We start from the raw sequence: 21,263 nt of genomic DNA on the forward strand, positions 1-21,263 counted from the left end.
TTAAAAAATGTTTTGACAAGCTATACAATAACCATGAAAATGATAAAATATTATATTGCAGAAGTTGCAAAAAGCAGTAGAAGAAAATGAGGTTACAATTTAACTATTTAAAGCAAAAAAACTTTGTTGTTTCGCTCAAAATTTCAAGGAGAATAGAGCATTAAAAATAGGGAGGTCTTGTTAAACTATACATGTCAGGCCATGGGTGACATACTGTATTGTAAACAGCTGTGCCTCCCCCCCGCCCACCATTTAAGATATACTGGGCCTGGAGACAAGGCAGAGAAGGTTCAGAGTTGATTCCAGGCACGGATGGATCTTCTCATGTGAAATGGAGTCGTTTGGGCTTGTTACTCAAGTTTAGAAGAATGAGTGGCAACATTATTAAAACATACATGATTCTTAGGGGCCTTGAGGACCTAAATGCTGAGAAATGGCTTCCACTTCTAGGAGAGTCCAGGATCAGAGGTTATTATCCCAGAGTAAGGGGTTACCCATTAAAGCAGACAGGAGGATGCATTCTTTTCTCATAAAGATAGAGAAACAAACAATCAATCAATCAATCTCGGGTATTCTTCACCATAAGAGGGCTGTCAAGGCTGGGCCATTAAGGATATTAAAGGCGGAGGCAGATTCTTAATCAAGATGGGAATCAAGGATATGGGGCAAAGGCAGGCAAGTTAAGTTAAGATGGTGTGGAGATCAGTCATAATTTCCTTGAATAGACTAGATGACTTGATAGGATTGTAGGAACGGAAAAAGGCCATTTGACCTATGGTCATATGATCTTATTTAATGCAGAGAAAAAAAACTTCCACTGAAGACCAAAAAAAATTCAGGTTCGCTCCCTTACCGAAGTTTACTGAAATGTGTCTTAGTTAAATAGAAATCAAACCCATCCACTCAGAATCTTCCATGACCACAACAAAATTCAGTGGTTGACCTCATCATCTCTAATGCCAGAGATGTAATATTAAAATGCATCTTCACACCGCTGAAAAATCTACCATTACAAAGTTTTCAGTATTATAAACCTTAATATCAAGATTAACAATTGGAACCCTGACAAGCAGTGCTGCAGTTGCTCAGGAACAAAGCAACTGTAATTAGCACTAAGTCAACTACTGCTTCTCATTATTGAATTCCTTTACCGTTATTCCACCTAAAACAGTTATTATTAGATGGCCAAAGATTGTTTCAGCCTCCTAAGGTGTGCACAGATGTCAGCCATCTTAACTTTGAACTCCCCTGAAAATGTACCACGATCATGGTTCCACAGCTTCTTTTTTCCTGCAACATTTACCTGGACCTCAACATCAATTATTCATTACTTGTATGGGATCTTTTAACATGCTCAAATGTCCAAAGGCACTTCAAAACAGCACTACAAAACAAAACATGACTCAGAGCCATCAATGGAAACATGACAGCAAATAACAAAAGATGACTGTAAGGAATTCTTTAAAACCTACAACTTCAAAAGGAGGGAAGCAAGGTGGAGATGGAGGGCTATAGATAGGGAATGTTAGACCTTAGGGCCCACGTGGTTGAAGGTTTCAGCAGTTCTTGCAATCTCTGATCAGGACAGGGGACATAGATGGCCTGAAGTTAGCAGTGATCTGAATATCAACTCAAAAGCTCAATGCCCAGTTCTTCAGGAACTTAATGGAGTCATGGCGGCCACTCACTGGAAAAGTAACCTCTATTCTTTGAAACTAAGGGTATGGACCATTTTCATCTTATTTGAAATATAACAGACTAAATCTTAAATGATTCTTAATCTACATAGGTAGGTAGGTACACTGGTCCCTACATAAAGTTCAAGTAACTAACTTTCCACAATTAAACATGTTCCTTTGTAATCAGTATCTCTGCCAAACAGGTAGGAAACAAGATACTCTAAAGAAGTATCAACATGTTTAATCTAAATTGATGACAATCTTAAAAAGAAAGGTCTATTGATTACTCTTTCAGACTGAGAATATCATTAGAAATTTCATAATTACACAGTGAAGTGGATCCAAAATATGCAAGCTCAATATGAAACACTGTAGTCCTTTTTCAAGTGCTCAATAAATTGGCAAATTGAAATCCCTCTGAGTGTCCAGCAGACTGATGGCAAACAGTCAGGGGGAACATCAAGAGTTTCTTCATCATCAAAAAAAAAAGCACTCAGAAGGTGAGAAGAGAGATGGGGAACATTGTCAAAACTCCAGAAGACCATGCAGAACACGCTCCTGCCGCAGATGATGCAGTTTGACATCAAGGAGGATCTCTTGTTGAGGTCCAGGGAAATCTTGCAGAATAGTTGTCGAACTATTAAGAGCCAAAAAGGCCTCCAAAGATAATTTTCTGGTCCAGGGGCCACACCATGGAGCAGGACGCGATGCGTTCATATTTCTTCTTCTGGAAGGTGCTCAAAGACAGCTCTGCAATCAGCAGCCTGAAAGAAGAAGACGACTTAGTATTGTCATCTCAGATTGAGATCCTGAGGATCAGCAAATCCTTTTAAGCCAGAATGTATGACACGTTGCCCACAAACAACACAGCCTCCCAGTTCCTGTCCTCTACCACGTGCATTTTAAACAACTGCATGTGGGAGAGGTTGGATTAGCCTTCATCTTTGTTGAAGGCCATTCATTTCAGCTCCAGAACATCTCTGCAAAAGTTGCTCATGGTAGTGTCCTCAGCCCAACCATCTTCAGCTGCTTCAATGACTTTTCTTTCATCATAAAAGGTCAGAAGTGGGGATGTTCACCGATGACTGCACAATGTTCAGCACCATTTACAACTCCTCAGATAGTGAAGCAGTCTACATTCAAATGCAACAAGATCTGGACAATATCCAAACTTAGGCTGACAAGTAACATTTGTGCCACACAAATGCCAGGCAATGACCATCTCCAATAAGATACTAGCCAAAACTGTCCTTTGACATTCACTATTACTGAATCTCCAACTGTCAACATCTTGTTGTTTGCACTGACCAGAAGCTCTCGTACTCATCACATAAACAGTGACTACGAGAGCAGGTCAGGGGCCAGGAATACTATGGAGAGTTCCTCATCTCCTGACTCTCCTGAAGCCTGCCCACAATCTACAAAGGCACAAGTCATAAATGGTGATGGAATACTCCTCATTAGCTTGGACAGGTGCAGCTCTAACAACACTGAGAAACTTGACACCATCCAGGCCAAAACAGCACGTTTGATGGGCACCACATTCACAAGCATCCACTCCCTCCATCACTGATACTTAGTACACAATGTTGCTACTATCTACAAGATGCATTACAGAAATGCAAACATCCTTACATAGTACTTTCCAAACCCACGACCACTTTCACTTGGAAAGGACAGGGGCAGCAGCTACACGGGAACACCATAACCTGCAAGTTCTCCTCCAAGACACTCATCATCATGACTTGGAAATATATTTGTTCCTTCACTGTTGCTGGGTCAAAATCCTGAAATTCCCTCACTTGTGGCATTATTGGTCACCCTACAGCACATGGACTGCAGCAGTTCACCACCACTTTCTCAAGGGCAATTATGAACCGGCAAAAATGCCAGTCAGCAACACCAATGTCTCTCAAGTGACTAACAAAAAATCTTAATTCAAAGAGAATTTCTGTTAGAAAGCTAAAAGTGAGAAAAAAATTTGTAATTTTAAAGTATTTGGATCCTAGTAGAAATGTTTTAAAAACGTATATATTATTTACAAAATTAATAATGGCAGTTGCTCCAGAAACTATTTGGTAATTCACTTCCAAGATGATTAACATGCATATTCATTGCTAGTTGAAAGACAAAAATGGACACCGTGGAACCCATTTGCCTAAACTGTATATGACAGGTAAGAGAATTCCTCCTTACAATTGTTCATAACCCAAAGTACAGCCACATGCAGCATCAGCTACAGCACTGAAGTTCTATTGTTTAATAAGCCAAAACTTTGCCTTTTTAAGAAAAAACTTATACAAGTCATGCCACTTATTCATCAGTCCTGAGATCCACAAGAGGTTCTTGAATGTCAGAGAACCAAATCAAATTCTCATCCACCTGGAATCCAGGATAATCAGGTACTACGATCACAGTAATGCAATAATTTAAAATTTTCTTCATGCTTTACTTCTGTATCAATTAATTATGGTACTGCTTTCTACAATCAATGCACACTTCATCTGGCTTAGTTAATCCAGTATTTCCAAAAGAGTTCCCCATTCAGAAAAGACTTTGAGTCACTGATTTAGGTCAGATATATTGCTGGAATATTTTAGAAATTACATTGATAATATTATCAATGCTAATATTTTTTAAAAATCATGCAAACTACCCCCACGAGAGTCAGGGCAACCCATCATTTAAAAACACCAAACAGAAACTGCTCAAAAAGCTCAGCAGTTCAGAGGAAGAGACACAGGACCAAAACGTTAACTCTGATTGTTCTCCACATTCACTGCCACACCTGTTGAGCTTTTCCAGCGATTTCGGTTTTTGTTTCTGATTTCCAAAATCCACAGTTCCTTTTTCTTATTTAAAATAAAATCAAACCTTATCCGAAAAGTAAAGAATTAGCATGTTATATTTGGGCGTTTCAATTTTTTTCAAAATTGAGATTTACTTGACAAAAAGTGTATCTGCCACAATTTTATCTCATTTGCCCAACAATCCTTTTCAGATATCAGGCTGCCTTTTGAATCATAAGGTCCACAATTTGCCTTAAATCGGACCTTTCATTAAAAGAAACACACAGGCTTGAAACTTGAAATCTCAGTCTCGCATTCACTTCCATTCTGTTCACTGTCCAAAACCCCACAATAAAAACCACATGATAAATATGTACCTTGTCGCAATTGATTCCAAAATACCCCGACACCAAAGTAATTTGCAACACAATAACAAGGGGGGAATAGAACTCCCTAAGGAAGATCGCAACATATCAGGTAAAACTTCACTTAATTATGGTTTGATAGTCGAAAGCTAATAATTGTGATTACTAATAGCAAAAACTGGTATGCTCACACAAAAAGTTGCTCCTGAAAGGAAATGTCATGTCACATCAGCTGAATCACCTAATCCTACTGTACGCTATTCAAAAAAGCCAAATTCACCAAATTAACATACAATCTATTTAGCGAACCAGTTCACAGCGGCAGAGGAAACGACATTCTCCTTTCAAAACAGTTCCCCGTTCCTACTACCGAAATATTTAACCGATTTAATACACATGCTTGTAAAAAGCATTTTAGCATCTTTCAATGATGTTAGAAAATATCAAAACATCAAGTCGATAGTTCGCTAAGCTAAGCCTCGAATTTCTTTTCTAAAAACTACAATAGATCTCATCAATTGATTATTTAAATATAAGCACATACTAGATCTTCAAAGTAGCTTTTACCTTCCGCAGAGCAACGACGAGTAGACCGCGCCATTTGGGTGCATTGTCCTCACTGAAGAAATCGTACTGTTGTTGTGGCTGCTGCATGGTGCAGCCTCCGGCCCCCGGACGCGCACCCGCAGCCTTTTTCCAGTCAGAAAGAAGATTGGACGTTTTCTTCTTCGATCGCCACTCCTAGGAGCGATCTCGAAATGATTCCCTTCCTCCTCCTTCTACTGCCTGTCCGACTTCTAAAGCGCTCGCCGACCGCTTCTTATACTCAGAGCACCCCTCACTACCCCTTCCCCCTCCCCCCCCCTCCCCCTCCCCAAAAGTTTCAAAGTGACTGTCCCCCTTTCGCTTTTTTGTTGCCCGCAACAGCTCCTTTTGCTGTCGTCGCTGGTACTCCCGATCGCCTCTCTCGCACGCCGGGGACACCATTCGGCTGCGAAGCCAACGGAGAGACACTGGACACGGCAGCCAACCAACGGCTCGAGCTCGAGACGAGGTCGGGGCGGGGGGGGGTGTGCGACAGAAAGACGGCGCGATCTCGAGACGAAAATTCAACGGTCACCCTGGATCGAGGAGGGGGAGCTAGTCGCCAGCTGACCTACATACATACACACACACACACACACAAATCTCGATTCGTTCCCCCGCCCCCCCCATCCAACCCGTCTTGAAACTACCGATCCACTGGTGTGAACGCCCACGATTACATGTTGAGAGTCAACGTCCGGGGCGTCAAATACTGGCTGGGAAGATTTTTAAAAAGGAGGAACAACTCGCCCCTTCTAACGATAAAATAACAAAAATATCCCGTGTGTTCTTCAAACTTGAGAGCTTCAAACGTCTGCGCATGCGGCCGAATAGACAGGGGGCCGCATTTTCTTTCTCAGCCCAACACGGAAAAGGAACAGGAGGAAAGGTCGTCCTGTTTACGCTGCCGTGTACCATGCATTCTGGGAAATAGAGTTCACCCTTCATTGCAATTGCAGCAAGCTTATTGACGTTCGTAGTTTTACGGAGTGTGGGTTTCCTGAGTGAACGATCCTTTGGAATGATTTACTAAAGAAATAAAAATGTGAAAATACTAAATAGGCCCGATATCACTGGGACTCGTGAGAGTTGTTATGTTCTCTAACTTCGTTCAGGAAATTATTATTTTTTGAAATGATCTGACCGATTGAAGGCGACGCAACCCCGGTAAAGGGAGGAGGTGTGCTTGGATGGTCAAAGAACATTTCCTGACGTATGTACTGCAGCCACTAAGTGAACTATAAACGATTTGGATGAGAATAGAGGAGGCACAGTTACCCGAGTTTGGTGGATAACACCAAAATTGATGCTTTAGTCGATTGTGTAGATTATCTAACAGTAAAATGGGATATCTTTCAACTGGCCTCTCTGATGAAGGGTCTAGGCCCGAAACGTCAGCTTTTGTGCTCCTGAGATGCTGCTTGGCCTGCTGTGTTCATCCAGCCTCACATTTTGTTGTCTTGGATTCTCCAGCATCTGCAGTTCCCATTTTCTCTGATATCTTTCAACTGGGCCAGGAATGACATAGGGTTGAATGTAAATAAATGCGAGGTATTGTATTTCGGTAGAACAAACCAGCAGGACTTAGACAGTTAACGACAGGGCATTGGGCAGTATTGTCAGACAGCAAGACCGAGGGGTGCAGGTACCTAGTTCTTTGAAAGTGGCATCGGGGTGGTAAAGAAGACAGGGTGAAGGGTCCAGACCCAAAACGTCAACCTTCCTGTTCCTGTGTTGCTGCCTGGCCTGCCGTGTTCCTCCAGCTCCATACTGTGTTATCTTTGAGTCCAGTGAAGAAGGCATTTCCCTTCATTGGTCAGAGCATTGCGTGGAGGAAGTGGGATGGCATGTATGGCTGTACAGTGATGTGGAGGGGCCAGTGTTGGACCACAGTGGACAAGGTCAAAAATCACACAACATCAGGTTATAGTCAAACAGGTTTATTTGAAAACACAAGTTTTCTGAGCCTCACTCTTCCTTCAGGCATTAGTGAGAGAGGTGTCATCAGACACAGAATTTATAAATAAAACATCAAAGGTCACACAACTGATGAGCATGTATTAAGCAAACCTAAACCTAAGATGCTGTTAAGTCTCTAATCAGTTAGAAGGTTTTCTTTGACGAACATGTATATGTAATATTTTTCTATTCATTTGTGGGATGTGGGTGTCGCTGGTTGGCCAGCATATCTTGCCCATCCTTAGTTGCCCTTGAGAAGGTGGTGGTGAGCTGCTTTCTTGAACCACTGCAGTCCACCTGCTGTAAGATCACCCACAATGCTATTAGGGAGGGAACTGCAGGATCTTGACCCACCAATGGGAAAGGAACAGCAATATATTTCCAAGCCAGAATGGTGAGTGGCTTTGGGGGTAACTTAGAGGTGGTGATGTTCCCGTATGCCCTTGTCTTTCGAGATGGAAGTGGTCGTGGGTTTGGAAGGTGCTGTCTGAGGATCTTGGGTGAATTTCTGCAGTGCATCTTGTACTACTGAGCATCACTGGTGGAAGGAGTGGATGCTTGTGGATGTCGTGCCAATCAAGCAAGCTGCTTTGCCCTGGATGGTGTCAAGCTTTTTGAGTGTTGCTAGGGCTGCACTCATCCAGGCAAGTGGGAGTATTCCATCACACTCCTGACTTGTGTCTTGTAGATGGTGGACAGGCTTTGAAGGGTCAGGAGGTGAGTTATTTGCCACAGTATTCCTAGCTTCTGGCCTGCTCTTGTAACCAAAGTGCTTTTGTGGTGAGTCCAGTTGAGTTTCTGGTCAATGATAACCCCCAAGATGTTGATAGTGGGGGATTCACTGATGGGAACACATTGAATATCAAGGGGTGGTTGTTAGATTGTTTCTTATTGGTGATGATCATAGCCTGGCACTTGTGCAGCACGAATGTCACTTCCCAATTGTCAGCCCAAGCCTGGATGTTGTCCAGATCTCGTTGCATTTGAACACTGACTGCTTCAGTATCCGAGGAGTCACGAATGGTGCTGAACATTGTGCAATCATTGGCGAACATACCCACTTCTGAGCTTCTGATGGAGGGAAGATTGCTGATGAAGCAGCTGAAGATGGTTGGGCTGAGGACACTACCCTGAAGAATTCCTGCAGAGATGTCCTGGAGCTGAAGTGATTGACCTCCAACAACCATAACCAACTTCCTATATGTCAGATATGACTCCAACCACCAGAGAGTTTGCCCCCTGATACACATCGATTCCAGTTTTGCCAGGGCTCCTTGATGCCACATTCAGTTGAATGCAGTCTTGATATCAAGGGCTGTCACTCTCACCTAACCTCTGGAATTCAGCTCTTTTTCCCATGTTTGAACCAAGGCTGTAATGAGGTCAGGACCTGAGTGGCTCTGGCAGAACCCAAACTGGGCGTCTCTGAGCAGGTTATTGCTGAGCAGGTGGTGCTTGATAGCACTGTTGATGACATCTTCCATTACTTTACTGATGACTGAGAGTAGACTGATGGGGCAGTAATTGGCCGGATTGGATTTGTACTGCCTTATGTGTACAGGACATAATTGGGCAATTTTCCACATTGCCGGGTAGATACCAGTATTGTAATTGTACTGGAACAGCTTGGCTCGGGAAGCGCCAAGTTCTGGAGCACAAGTCTTCAGCACTGTTCTCGGAATATTGTCAGGGTCCGTAGCCTTTGCAATATCCAGTGTGTCCAACCGTTTTTTGATATCACTTGGAGTGAATCGAATTGGCTGAAGACTGGTATCAGAAATGCTGGGGACCACTGAAGGAGGCTAAGATGGATCATCCACTCGGAACTTCTGGGTGAAGATTACTGTGAATGCTTCAACTTTATCTTTTGCAAGGATGTGCTGAGCTCATCCATCACTGAGGATAGCGAGCCACTTTGTCCAGTGAGTTGTTTAATTGCCCACCACCATTGTGGGATCGCTTAGTTACGTCTATCACTGACTGCTTTTTTGACAGTTCATCTTCAGATTCGCCTGGTGCTGCTCCTGGCATATCCTCCTTCACTCTCCTTTGAACCAGAGTGTGTGTGAAACCATGGTGTGCGTGTGAGAGAGAGAGTGTGTGTGTGTGTGTGTGTGAGAGAGAGAACAAAACAGCTAAGCATGTGAGGGAGAGAGACAGTGAGCAAGCGCGGGTGTGAGAGAGAGAAAGAGTGCATGTGTGTGAGAGAGTGTGCATGTGTGAGAGAGAGAGTGCATGTGTGAGAGAGAGAGCGCACGTGAGAGAGGGAGAGAAAGCATGATTGTGAGGGAGAGCGTGTGTGTGAGGGAGAGAGTATGTGAGAGGGAAAGAGTGCATGTGTGTGAGAGAGCGCTCGCGAGAGAGAGAGCGTGTGTGAGAGAGAGGGAGAGCGTGTGTCTAAGAGAGAGAGTGTGTGAGAGAGGGAGTGCGAGCGTGTGACAGAGAGAGAGAGCATGTGTCTGTGAGAGAGAGAGAGAGAGAGACCGAGCGTGTGTTTGAGAGAGGCAGAGCACGTGTGCGAAGGAGAGCATGTGAGAGCGAGACAGAGCGCATGTGTGAGAGACAGAGAGCGCATGTGTGAGGGAGAGGGAGAGAACGTGTGTGAGAGAGAAGGAGAGAGTGTGTATGAGAGAGACAGGAAGCTTGTGTGAGAGTTGGGGAACGCGTGTGTTAGAGACGGGGAGACCATGTGAGAGAGAGAGAGAGCATGTGTGTGTGAGAGAGAGGGCATGTGAGAGACAGCAGCCGTGTGAGAGAAAGTGTGTGAGAGAGGGTGAGTGCGTGAGAGAGAAAGCAGGCATGTGCAAGCGAAGTGTGTGGGAGAGTGCAAGAGAGAGCATGTGAGAGAGAGAGAGAGAATGTGTGTGAGAGACAGAGAGCATGTGTGTGAGAGAGAGACTGAGCGTGTGTGCTTGAGACAGACTCAAGTGTTGTGACAGTGTGCGTGTGAGAAAGAATGAGAGTGAGAGCGTGTGAGTGGAAGAGAGCGTGTACGTGAGAGAGAACGCGCACGAATGAGAGAGGGAGAGCGTGCATGAGAGAGGGAGAGACCATATGTGAGAGAGAGAGAGAGAGTCAGCTTGTGTGTGTGTGTGTGTGTGTGTGTGTGTGTGTGTGTATATGTTTGTTTATGAGACAGAGGAGTGAGTGTGTGTGTGAGAGAGGGGGAGCGAGAGTGTGTGTGTTTGTTTCTGAGAGGGGAAGTTAGTGCGAGTGTGTGAGAGAGCAGGGAACCGTGTGTGTGAGAGAGAGAGGGAGGGGGGAGCAAGTGTGTGAGTGAGAGAGGGGGAGTGAGAGTGTGTGTGTGAGAGAGGTGGAACAAGAGTGTGTTTCTGAGAGGGGGAGCAAGTGTCTATGTGAGAGAGTGAGGTGGGGAGTGAGTGTGTGTGTGTGTGAGATGGGGAGCAAGTGCTTGTGTGCGAGTGAGAGGGGGGGCATGTGTGTGAGCAAGAGGGGTAGCAAGTGTGTGTGAGTGAGGGGGGGAGCAAGTGTGTGTGTGGCTCACAGGGCAGAAAGAGAGGGAGCATGTATTTGTTTGAGAGGGGGAGCTCCCTCTCTCTCTCACACACACACTCCTGCCACCCCCTCTCACACACACACTCCCCTCTCTCATACACACACGTACACAGACACACACACACTGTCCCCCTCTCTCTCTCAGAAACACACACACACTCTCGCCACCCCCTCACACACACAACCGCACACACTCCCCTCCCTCATATTCACACACACACACACTCTCACTCCCTGTCTCTTTCACACACACCCTCACTCCCTGTCTCTTTCACACACACACACACACACACACACACACTCTCTCGCTCCCTGTCTCTTTCACACACACACAGTCTCGCTCCCTGTCTCTTTCACACACACACACACACACACACACACACACACACATGCTCCCCCCTCACTCTCGCACACAAACTCGCATACACACACACACTCGTTCCCCCTCTCACTCTCTCACACACACACACACACACACTCACTCCCCCTTTCAGAAACAAACACACACACTCTCGCTCCCCTTCTCACACACACACTCTCGGTCCCCTTCTCACACACACACTCTCGCTTCCCTTCTCACACACTCACACTCTCACTTCCCCTCTCTCACACACACACACTCGCTACCTCTCACTCACACACACACACACTCGCTCCCCCCTCACACACTCGTTCCCCCCTACACACTCGCTCTCCGCCCCCCACACATACACACTCTCCCCTCTCTCTCTCTCACACACACACACTCTCACCACCCCCTTCTCACACATGGCCACACACACTCACTCCCCTCTCTCATACACACACACACACTCTATTTCCCTCTGCCCACACACGTCACTCTGCCTCTCCCTCACACACACACCTGCACACTCTCTCATGCACACACTGTCTCTCCCTCCCACACAAATGCTCTCCCTGTCCCCCCACGCACATACACATTTTCTCTCTCCCCTTCATGCATGCACACACTCTGTCTCCCTCACACACACATGCACACACATTCACTCTGTATCCCTCTCTCTCGCGCACATATACACACACCCTCTCTCTCACTCTCCCTCGTTCACATGCACACTCACTCTCCCACACACAAGCACGTGTGAATTTATGGGGTGAACTTGTATTTGCAAATACATTCTATTTTGTTCAAAAAGCACACAATTTATCAACAGTCAGTCAATGTAGCATTTTTTAAATTCCTACTTTAGAAATAAAGCCAGTCTGATTCCAAACCCAAATACAAACAAATTCGAAACAGTGTCTCACACCTAATATGCATGGTCTGACCTAAAATGCCACCTCTTCTTTACGCTGATAAAACCTTTAGGTCTCTCAGGGCAGTGACTTGAAAGTAATTTGGGGGTTTACATATGCATATTAATCAAAGAACATCTTCTAACTGATTAAAGATTTAACAGCATCTTGGATTTGTTTATACATCATCAGTTGTGTGAACCTTTGATCTTTTACTTATAAATTCTGTGTCTGATGCCACCTCTTTCACTAATACCTGAAGAAGGATCGAGGCTCCTAGAGCTTGTGATTTCAAATAAACCTGTTGGACCATAACCTGGTGTCATGTGATTTCTGATAGCTGTTCAAGGCCACATTTGGAGTTTTTTGTACAATTCTGGCTGCTATGTTGTAGGAAGGATGTTATTAAATTGGAAAGGGTTCAAAAAAGATTTACAAGTATGTTACCGAGACTGGAGGGTTTGAGTTATAAGGAGATGCTGCATAGGCTGGGACTTTTTTGCCCTGGGGCAGAGGAGGCTGAGGGTGACCTTATATAGGTTTATAAAGTCATGAGAGCATGAATGACGTGGACAGCCAAGGTCTTTTCTCCAGGATAGGGGAGTCCAGAACAAGAGGGCATAGGTTGAAGGTGAGAGGAGAAAGATTTAAAAGGGACCTGAGGGGCAGCTTTTTCACATAGAATGCAGTGCATGTTTGGTTCAAGCTGTCAGAAGAAGTGGTAGAGGTGAGTTCAATTGCATCATTTAAAAGACATTTGGACAGGTACATGGATAGAAATGGTTTAGAGGAATATGGGCTAAATTCAGGCAAATGGGACTAGTTCAGCTTCAGAAACCTGGTTGGCATGGACAAGTTGAGCTGGAGGGTCTGTTTCCCTGCTATATGACTCTAAAGTCGAACTTTCAACTGATGCCGGGACATCTGTTTAGCATTTTAACAAGACAAGAATTGAGTAAAGCTATGTTTATGTAATTTAAGATGTATATAAGAAATGGGTATTTGTGGCTTTGCAGAGGACTTTCTTAAGCTACCTAAAACTGGATTCTTCTGTGTACCCTTGAATAAAAATTATAACATGTATTCTGTTGGTTTGTCAGCTTGCACCACTGCAATATTGGTGTAGTTGACAAGGTGTTGTGTAACATGCTCGGACCAGAGCTGCAAACAGATAAATACATTTTAATAATGCAGCAGTATTTGCAAGTATCTTTAGCCACAGGTACCAAATGAATGATCCATCTTGTACTCCTCCAGAAGTCCCCAGCATCAGAGATGCCAGTCTTCAGCCAATGCAGTTCATTCCATGTGATACCAAGAAATGGCAAGAAGCATTTAAGTCAATGGGCCCTGAAAGCATTCTAGCAATAGTACTGACAATGTGCTCTAGAACGTGTTGCACCCCAAGCTTAGCTGTTCCAGTACAGTTCCAACACTGGTAGCTACAAGACAATGTGGAAATTTGCCCAGGTATGTTCTGTACTCAAAAAGCTGGACAAATCCCACCCAATTAATTTCTGTCCCATCAGTCTACCCTTGATTGTCAGTTAAGTGATGGATGGTCATAGAATCACGCAGTCCAGAAAAGGTTCTTTGACCTGTTCAGCCTTTACTGCCAAAAATATACTATAACATTCAGTAGTCCCATTCTCCCACACTAGGCCCACAGCCTTGAATGTTCTAACACTTCAAGTGCTCATCCCAGTACTTTTTAAATATTGTGAGGTTTTCCTCAACTCAGTGTATTATCGACCCCCACCACCCTCTGGGTTAAAATGTCTTTTTTTCAAATCCACACTAAATCTCTTGTCTTTCACTTTAAAATATACCCCCTTGATGTTGACCTTGTGACTAAGGAAAAAGCTGCTTTTTATTCGCCCTGTCCATGCCTGTCATAATCTTATCCACCTCTATCAGGTCCCCCTTCAACTTTCTCTGCTCCAAAGAATACAACTGTCTTATCCAGCCTCTCTTCATAGCTCCATCCGAGGCAACATCCTGATGAATCTCCTTTGCACCCACTCTGATGCCATTACATCCTTCCTATAGTGTGGTGACCAGAACTGCAAACAGCACTGCAGCTGTGATCTATATGTTTCCAATGTGACCTCTCTGCCATGACTGATGAAGACAAGTATAGTATATACCTTCTTAAGTATCCTCTTAATCTATCCTGCCACCTTCAGGGATAGGTGGAGAAGCACCCCAAATACCTCTGTTCCTCTGAGCTTCCTGGTGTCTTGACAGTTATTGGGTACTCCCTTGTCTTGTTCCTTCTGCCAAAGTACATTAACCTCACATTTATCTGGATTAAATTCGATCTGTCACTGATCTGGCCATCTGACCAATCCATATATATCCTCCCGTAACCTAACACCTTCCTCCTCACTGTGAACCACCCAAACAATCTGCAAACTAGCTTATCGTCCTCACCCACCCCCGAATTCTCATCTACATCATTTATGAACATCAGAAATAGAGACTCAGCACTGATCCCTGTGGTATACCAATGCACACCAGGCTCCAGTCACATGAAGAGCCTTCCACTGCCACTCTCTGTGTCCTGCCACAAAAGCCAATTTTGAATCCAACTTGCCAAGTTACCCTGGATCCCAGAAGATTTTGCCTTCATCAGTTTTCCAAGTGGGACCTTGTCAGAGGCTTTGCTGAAATCCGAATCAACTAAGTTAACTGGCTAACCCTCAATCAAAAACTTTGTCACCTCCTCAAAGATTTCCACAAGACTTGTTAGCTATGACCTTACCCTAACAAAGCATCCTGTCTATCTCTGATCAAAACTTGTCTCTCTGAATGGAGTTTAATTTTGTCCTTCACTGTTTTCTCCAACAGCTTCCCGATCACTGATGCTGGACACACTAATCTATAGTTCTCTGACCTATTTTTGCCATCCTTCTTGTAAATTGCAAAATATTAGCTGCCTTCTAGTCATCTGGCACACCCCCTGTTACCAGAGACAATTTGAAAATTTGGCTCAGGGCCCCTGAAATTTCCTCCATCATCTCCCACAGCAACCTGGGATACAACTCACCTGAACATAGAGATATGAATACTTTAAATCCACCAAAACCGGCAATGTCTTCTTACTTGTTATCTTAATGTGCTCAAGAATGTCACAGTTCATCTTCTCAAATTCTGTACTTGCAGCCTTCTTCTCTCAAGTAATAACAGATCTGGAGTTTTCAATTAACATTCTACATGTGTGCTGCAGCTTAACACACAGTTTCTCCTGGGTTCCTAATAGGCCCTACTCTTTCTCTGATTATTCTCTTCCCTTGATATGCTTGTAGAATACTTTGGGTTTCTCCCTGACTTTGCCCTTCAGCATTTTTCAAACCCTTTCTTTGTTCTCCTAATTGCTTGAGCTCCCATTCTGCACTTTCTGTACTCCTCCTTTCTCCCTTCGTACTTGTTACATTTTTTTTGTCTAGTCAAAATGTTATCAACTGCATGATCAAGCAACACTCACTTTAGCAATAACCTGCTCACTGAGGCCAAGTTTGGATTCTGTAAGACCTACTTAGCTCCTGAGTCCATCACAAATTTGGTTCAACCATTATCAAAAGAGCTGAATTCAAAAGGTGTGGTGAAAGTGACTGCCCTTGACAACAGGACTGTATTTGACTGACAGTGACATCAATGATCCCTAGCAGAACTGAAGGCAATGAGAATCCTTTGATCGGAATCATGCCTGGCACAAAGAAAGATGGTTGTGGTTATCAAAGTTGAGCCATTTCAGTTCCACAACATCAGCTTCAACTCAGCAGAAAAAGGGAGGCAGCAGCATGACAAATTGAGAGGAGTCTCCTAGTTTAACAGCTGCAGCTTCAGGGTTTGCTGGTTGAGAAAACAAACCAAACAGTGACTTCACAGAGAAGTGGTGGTTAATTGGTTCGTGATTTTAAAATGTGATTTTTTTATAAGAAGGGATTAACTGAAAAATTGCAAGAATAGATGAAAGTCAGGTCCAATATAATACAGTAATGTAAGTAAGCAAAGTATGGTAAGGGAAGTAAAGTTATTGTAGGGGAAGTAAGTGTATGGTGTTCTTATACATATTTTGTGAATTTATAACTAATACTTTAAAGAAGGGGATTAACTTAAAGGCTCAAGGAAAGTCATGGCAGCAGAACTTGCACCTATGATATGCCTCTTCTGTGCTCTGTGTTAAATCATGGAAGCTTTAGTTGCTCCTGGTGGCCAGTGGGAAATATGTCCAGCACAACAACTGCATTTCAGAACTGGAGGTTCAGGTGAATTCACTTTGGAGCATCGCAATGCTGAGTATTTGTACACAGCATGGTCAGTCAGGTGGTCACATTGCAGGGGAAAAATGAACGGGCAGAAAGGGCATGGGTGTCCACCAGTCAGAGTAGAGGAAGGCAGGTACTAGAGGGTTGTCCTCTCCTGTGCTCAGCCCCCTTTTTAACAGATATGTGGTTTTAGATACTAGGAGACAGTAAGAACTGCAAATGCTGGAAGCCAGAGTCAATAAAAGTGGAGCTGAACAAACACAGCAGATCAGACAGCATCAGAGGAATAGGGAAGTCAACATTTCAGGCCAAAACCCTTCATCAGGATATCATTGGGGAAGTTGGCTGCACACAGGAAAGCAATGTAAATCAGTTTCATGGCATATGATGGGTCTGCTGCACAAGAGGGGAGGAAGAAGGAAGGCAGGGCTATAGTGGTTGGGGTTTCAATTGTTACGGGATCAGACAGATATTTCTGTGGCTGCAAAAAAGACTCCACGATGGGTTGTCCTCTCTGTGGTGTCAGGATCAAGGATGTCACCGAACGGCTGCAGGGCATTCTGAAGAAGAGAGCAAACAGATGGATACTGTGGTACATATTGGTACCAACAACATTGGTAGGAAAAAGGATGATGCCCATCAAGCAGAATTTAGCAAGCTTGGAAATGGATATAAAAAACAGGACCCAAAAGCTAGTAATCTCTGGTACCATGTGCTTGTGAGTACAGACATAGGTTGGTCCAGATGAATGTGTGGCTGCAGAGATGGTGTAAGAGGGTGGGCTTTAGATTTCTGGGACATTGGGACTGCTTTCTGGAGACGGTGGGACCAGTACAAGGTGGATGGGTTGCACCTGAAACAGACTGGTACCAGGATGCTTACAGGAAAGTTTGCTTGCTGTTGGGATGGATTTAAATGAATTCAGCATGTGGGATGGGACCCTGAAGGATTGTTCAGCAAGAGGACCCTTGGGTAACTTGTCTGCGGAGTTTGCATTTTCTCCCCGTGTCTGCGTGGGTTTCCTCCGGGTGCTCCAATTTCGACCCACAGTCCAAAGATGTGCGGGCTAGGCCATGCTCAATTGCCCATAGTGCTCAGGGATGTGTAGATTAGGTGGGTTATGGGGGCTGGGTCTGGGTGGGATGCTCTGAGAGTTGGTGTGGACTTGTTGGGCCGAAGGGCCTGTTTCCACGCTGTAGGGATTCTATGATTCTATGATGAGGAGTTGCACAGCCAAAATGAGATGAGATAGCAAGTGAGTATGGAAGGCTTAGAAATTATCAGCCAGTTCAGGCACAAGGGAGGGTTTGATGGTATTTATTTTAATGCAAAGAGTTGATGACAAACAAGGCAGATGAGTTGAGGGCGCAAATTAAAACATTAGGCAATGATGTCATTGCTGTCACTGAGAGAGGAGGCAGGATCGGCAGCTCAGTATTCCCAGGATATAGAGTCTTCAGGTGAGACAGCTCACCATCATATTCTCAAGGGCATCTATGGATGGGCAATAAATGCTGGCCCAACCAACAACACCTGGTGGCACGGTGGCTCAGTGGTTAGCACTGCAGCCTCACAGCACCAGAGACCCGGGTTCGAGTCCAGCCTCGGGCAACTGCCTGTGTGGAGTTTGCACATTCTCCCCATGTCTGCATGGGTTTCCTCCGGGTGCTCCGGTTTCCTCCCACAGTCCAAAGATGTGCAGGCTAGGTGGATAGGCCATGCTAAATTGCCCGTAGTGTTCAGGGGTATGTGGGTTATAGGGGGATGGGTCTGGGTGGGATGCCTCAAGGGCGGTGTGGACTTGTTGGGCCAAAGGGCCTGTTTCCACACTGTAGGTAATCTAATCTAAATCCCATGAATGAATATAAAAACAAGATTTGATTGACCACACCTAAGTTGAACGGTTAGCTTCACTGATTCAATGTGGGTGAGATACAAAGAATCTAAAAGAATACTCAGAACAGGGGGCACAGCGTAAGGAGGCTGAACTGCACTGGCATGCTAGGAAGCCAATGCCATGCAGAAAGGTCAGACTCCAAGAAGTGAATGAGCCGAAGACACACAAATTGATAAACTAATACTACACATGTGAGCAAAGGTTGGAAAGAAAGACAAAAGATATTTTATGGAGAAAGGAAAGAGGCAAAGGGTTCTATGGACTTGATGGGGACCAAAGGACTCCATAACAATGTTCTTTATAGAGCACCAGAAAAAGATTATTAAGAAAATGCAGAAGAATGGATGGAACCTCAAAGGGACCCCAAGAAACAGGAAAACTGATTGATAAGCCAACAGAACAAAAAGGACAGTGGTAATTATCACTTTATATTTATAACTGCAGGTGAATAAATGCCAACCTACAAGGAAAAAAATTAAGGAAAAAAATCAGCTGGTGGCAGCACTGACCCCTGTTACTGACAAGGAAGAGGAAATGGATTGGGGAAGTTCAGAAGTGGAAGCGACCAAGTACAGAAAAGAACCGCCCCCACATGAAAGCATGACTCCCATGGCTCCATCATTTGATAAAACATTAGCCCACAAGACTGTAACAACTTAAAAACTGAGTTGAAAAGAATGAAACTTAAGGTTGAGTGGGTTGCCTGTGAAGGACAAGGGGAAGATACAGACCTTTGATTGAATGTCCTCTTTATTCCAAGGGAGAAGCACATTCTACCCAAGGAACTGCCCTAGCTCAAGCCACAGAGCAATAATCATGAGATCCGAACTAAATTGAGGAAATGCAGGAATTCCATTTCATGCTGTCCCAAAGATGCACCTGGTAAAAGCTACCTGTCCACCAAATTGATTAAACAGAATTCCTGGTGACTTCAAAACTGGGGGAAAGAGTGAGGTGGAAAATACACAAGTCCACCACATGAATAGGTGGTTCTAAGGAACAGTGAGATTAAAAACTTGTAAAGGGGAGTCCAAATAATGATGTATAATATCCAACTCCCAAAAGAAGGGTGGGGCAGTAGAAGATAGAGTCATACAGCATGGAAACAGATCCTTCAGTCCAACTCATCCTTGCTGATTGGACATCCCAATCTGATCTAGTCCAATTTGTCAGCATTTGGCTCATATTCTTCTGAGTCCTTTCTATTCATCTATCCATCCAGATGCTCTTTAAATGTTGTAATTGTATCCGCCTCCGCCACTTCCTCTGGCAGCTTGTTCTATACATGCACCACCCACTGCATGAAAATGTTGCTCCTCGGGTCATTTATAAATCTTTCCCTCTCACCTCAAACATATGCCCTCTAGATTTGGACTCCCAATAACAATCAGTTTTAACGTTTGGCTGCTGCCTCACAGTGCGAGAGACGTGGGTTTTGATTCCAGCCTTAAGCGATTGTCCATGTGGAGTTGCACATTGTCCCTGTGAATGTGTGGGTTTCCTCCCACAGTCCTAAAATGTGCAGGTCAGGTGAATTGGCCATGCTAAAATTGCTCCATAGTGTCCAGGGATGTGCAGGCTAGATGGATTAGCCATGGAAAATGCAGAATTATGGAGATAGGGTGGGTGCCTGGGTCTGGGTGGAATGTTGTTTGGAGAGTTATTGCAGATTCAATGGGGCAGATGGCTTCTTTTTGCACTGTAGGGATTCTAGATCACATTGAACAAAGGTGGGAAGCTTATGTACAGTTCTCAGGCAGGAATATCCCAAGAGTGATGATGAAACATTCCTAAAATTCTTAAATGAGTGGTTCAGCCCAGAACACCACAGAGTATTGGTGGATGGAAATTACATTGATATCACGTGGTGAGCCAGCAAACCAGGGATAAGGTGGGTCAGTGGCAGTTGTAAATACTCAGAAGGGGTTATCATTGTGTCAGGTAATGTCTCTTTGCACAAGACTGCCAAGTCCTGAAGGAAGTACAGGCTATAGCACTGTACCAATGGCAGGAAAACAGACACAGCCAGAATGATAGTTGCATGCCAGAAGGGAGAAAAGGACAGGAACAGAAGCAAACATGCTATAATGTCCCAAAACAGAAGTTTCTGGTGGCAGACAAAGCCTGACATCTGTTCAGCGGCTTAACAGAGGATAGGTAGGTTACACTGTCTCTTGGATTACTCGAGACCCCCATGTTGATTTACACATTTGGGGGAAGTTAATAGTTCAGTATATTAATAAACACAGCAGCATCTGTCCTAATTACAGATTTGGATTTGCTAATAACATTACATGCTGTAACTATGTCTGGAACAAGGAGTGACATATCTTAGAGCAAGGCTGACTGAGACAATTCCTTTAGAAGTGAGAGGGCTAATGATCTCTGTCCAGATATGGGTACATAAAGTGACAGGAGGAAGAATACTTGGCATGGATCATTTGAAAAAACAGAACCTGAATTAGCCTTTGAAATTGTAAGATAATAATGCAGGGTCTTTCAAAATAAATAGAATCCCTATGACTTCCTTTAAAATTAACTGTGGTGAGACCCATGGGAATGCCATTGCTGGTGGGGCAGATTATTTTGACAAATCTCCAGGGTCTCGCCTGGGGTCAAGATGACATCAGTTCATGTATCAGAGCCAGAGCATTCCGCAACAGTACCCCATCAAAACTAAGGACCAGAAAGCAGGGCAACACCAACCACATTAACAAGATTCTTATGAGTTAATGACAGGATGGGCAATAAGATTGCTGGGCATAGTGCTTGGTAGTGAGGAGAAATGTCCATGAAAGAGAAAATTAATCAGTTTGTGAAAGAGCTGTGCAAGCAGCAGCATGGATCAAGAGGATTCTGTGATCAAAAAATCATACATGACGTGGAACTAGAGGTAGGAATGGAGCAGGCTGGATATGGTCATGAAGAAAGCAAAACTGAAAAAT

The 21,263-nt window shown here is 44.2% G+C and overlaps 2 protein-coding genes across 3 annotated transcripts in view; one reads left to right on the plus strand and one right to left on the minus strand.

Annotated features, from left to right (window-relative positions):
• The window catches only part of LOC125454752 (son of sevenless homolog 1), a 248,421-nt gene extending 242,763 nt beyond the window's left edge, over nt 1-5,658 (minus strand). For both annotated transcript variants that reach the window (XM_048535905.2, XM_048535904.2), the window contains exon 1: nt 5,401-5,658. In XM_048535905.2, coding sequence (XP_048391862.1) covers nt 5,401-5,487 — 87 coding nt within the window. In that variant the 5' untranslated portion in view covers nt 5,488-5,658. The remainder of the gene's footprint in view (nt 1-5,400) is intronic.
• A 332-nt stretch (nt 5,659-5,990) lies between these two features.
• The window catches only part of LOC125455012 (retinol dehydrogenase 13-like), an 84,846-nt gene continuing 69,573 nt past the window's right edge, over nt 5,991-21,263 (plus strand). The window contains exon 1 of the mRNA XM_059648400.1: nt 5,991-6,631. Coding sequence (XP_059504383.1) covers nt 6,609-6,631 — 23 coding nt within the window. The 5' untranslated portion in view covers nt 5,991-6,608. The remainder of the gene's footprint in view (nt 6,632-21,263) is intronic.

Source organism: Stegostoma tigrinum, chromosome 9 (assembly GCF_030684315.1).
Source record: "Stegostoma tigrinum isolate sSteTig4 chromosome 9, sSteTig4.hap1, whole genome shotgun sequence".
NCBI classification, from domain to species: Eukaryota; Metazoa; Chordata; class Chondrichthyes; order Orectolobiformes; family Stegostomatidae; genus Stegostoma; species Stegostoma tigrinum.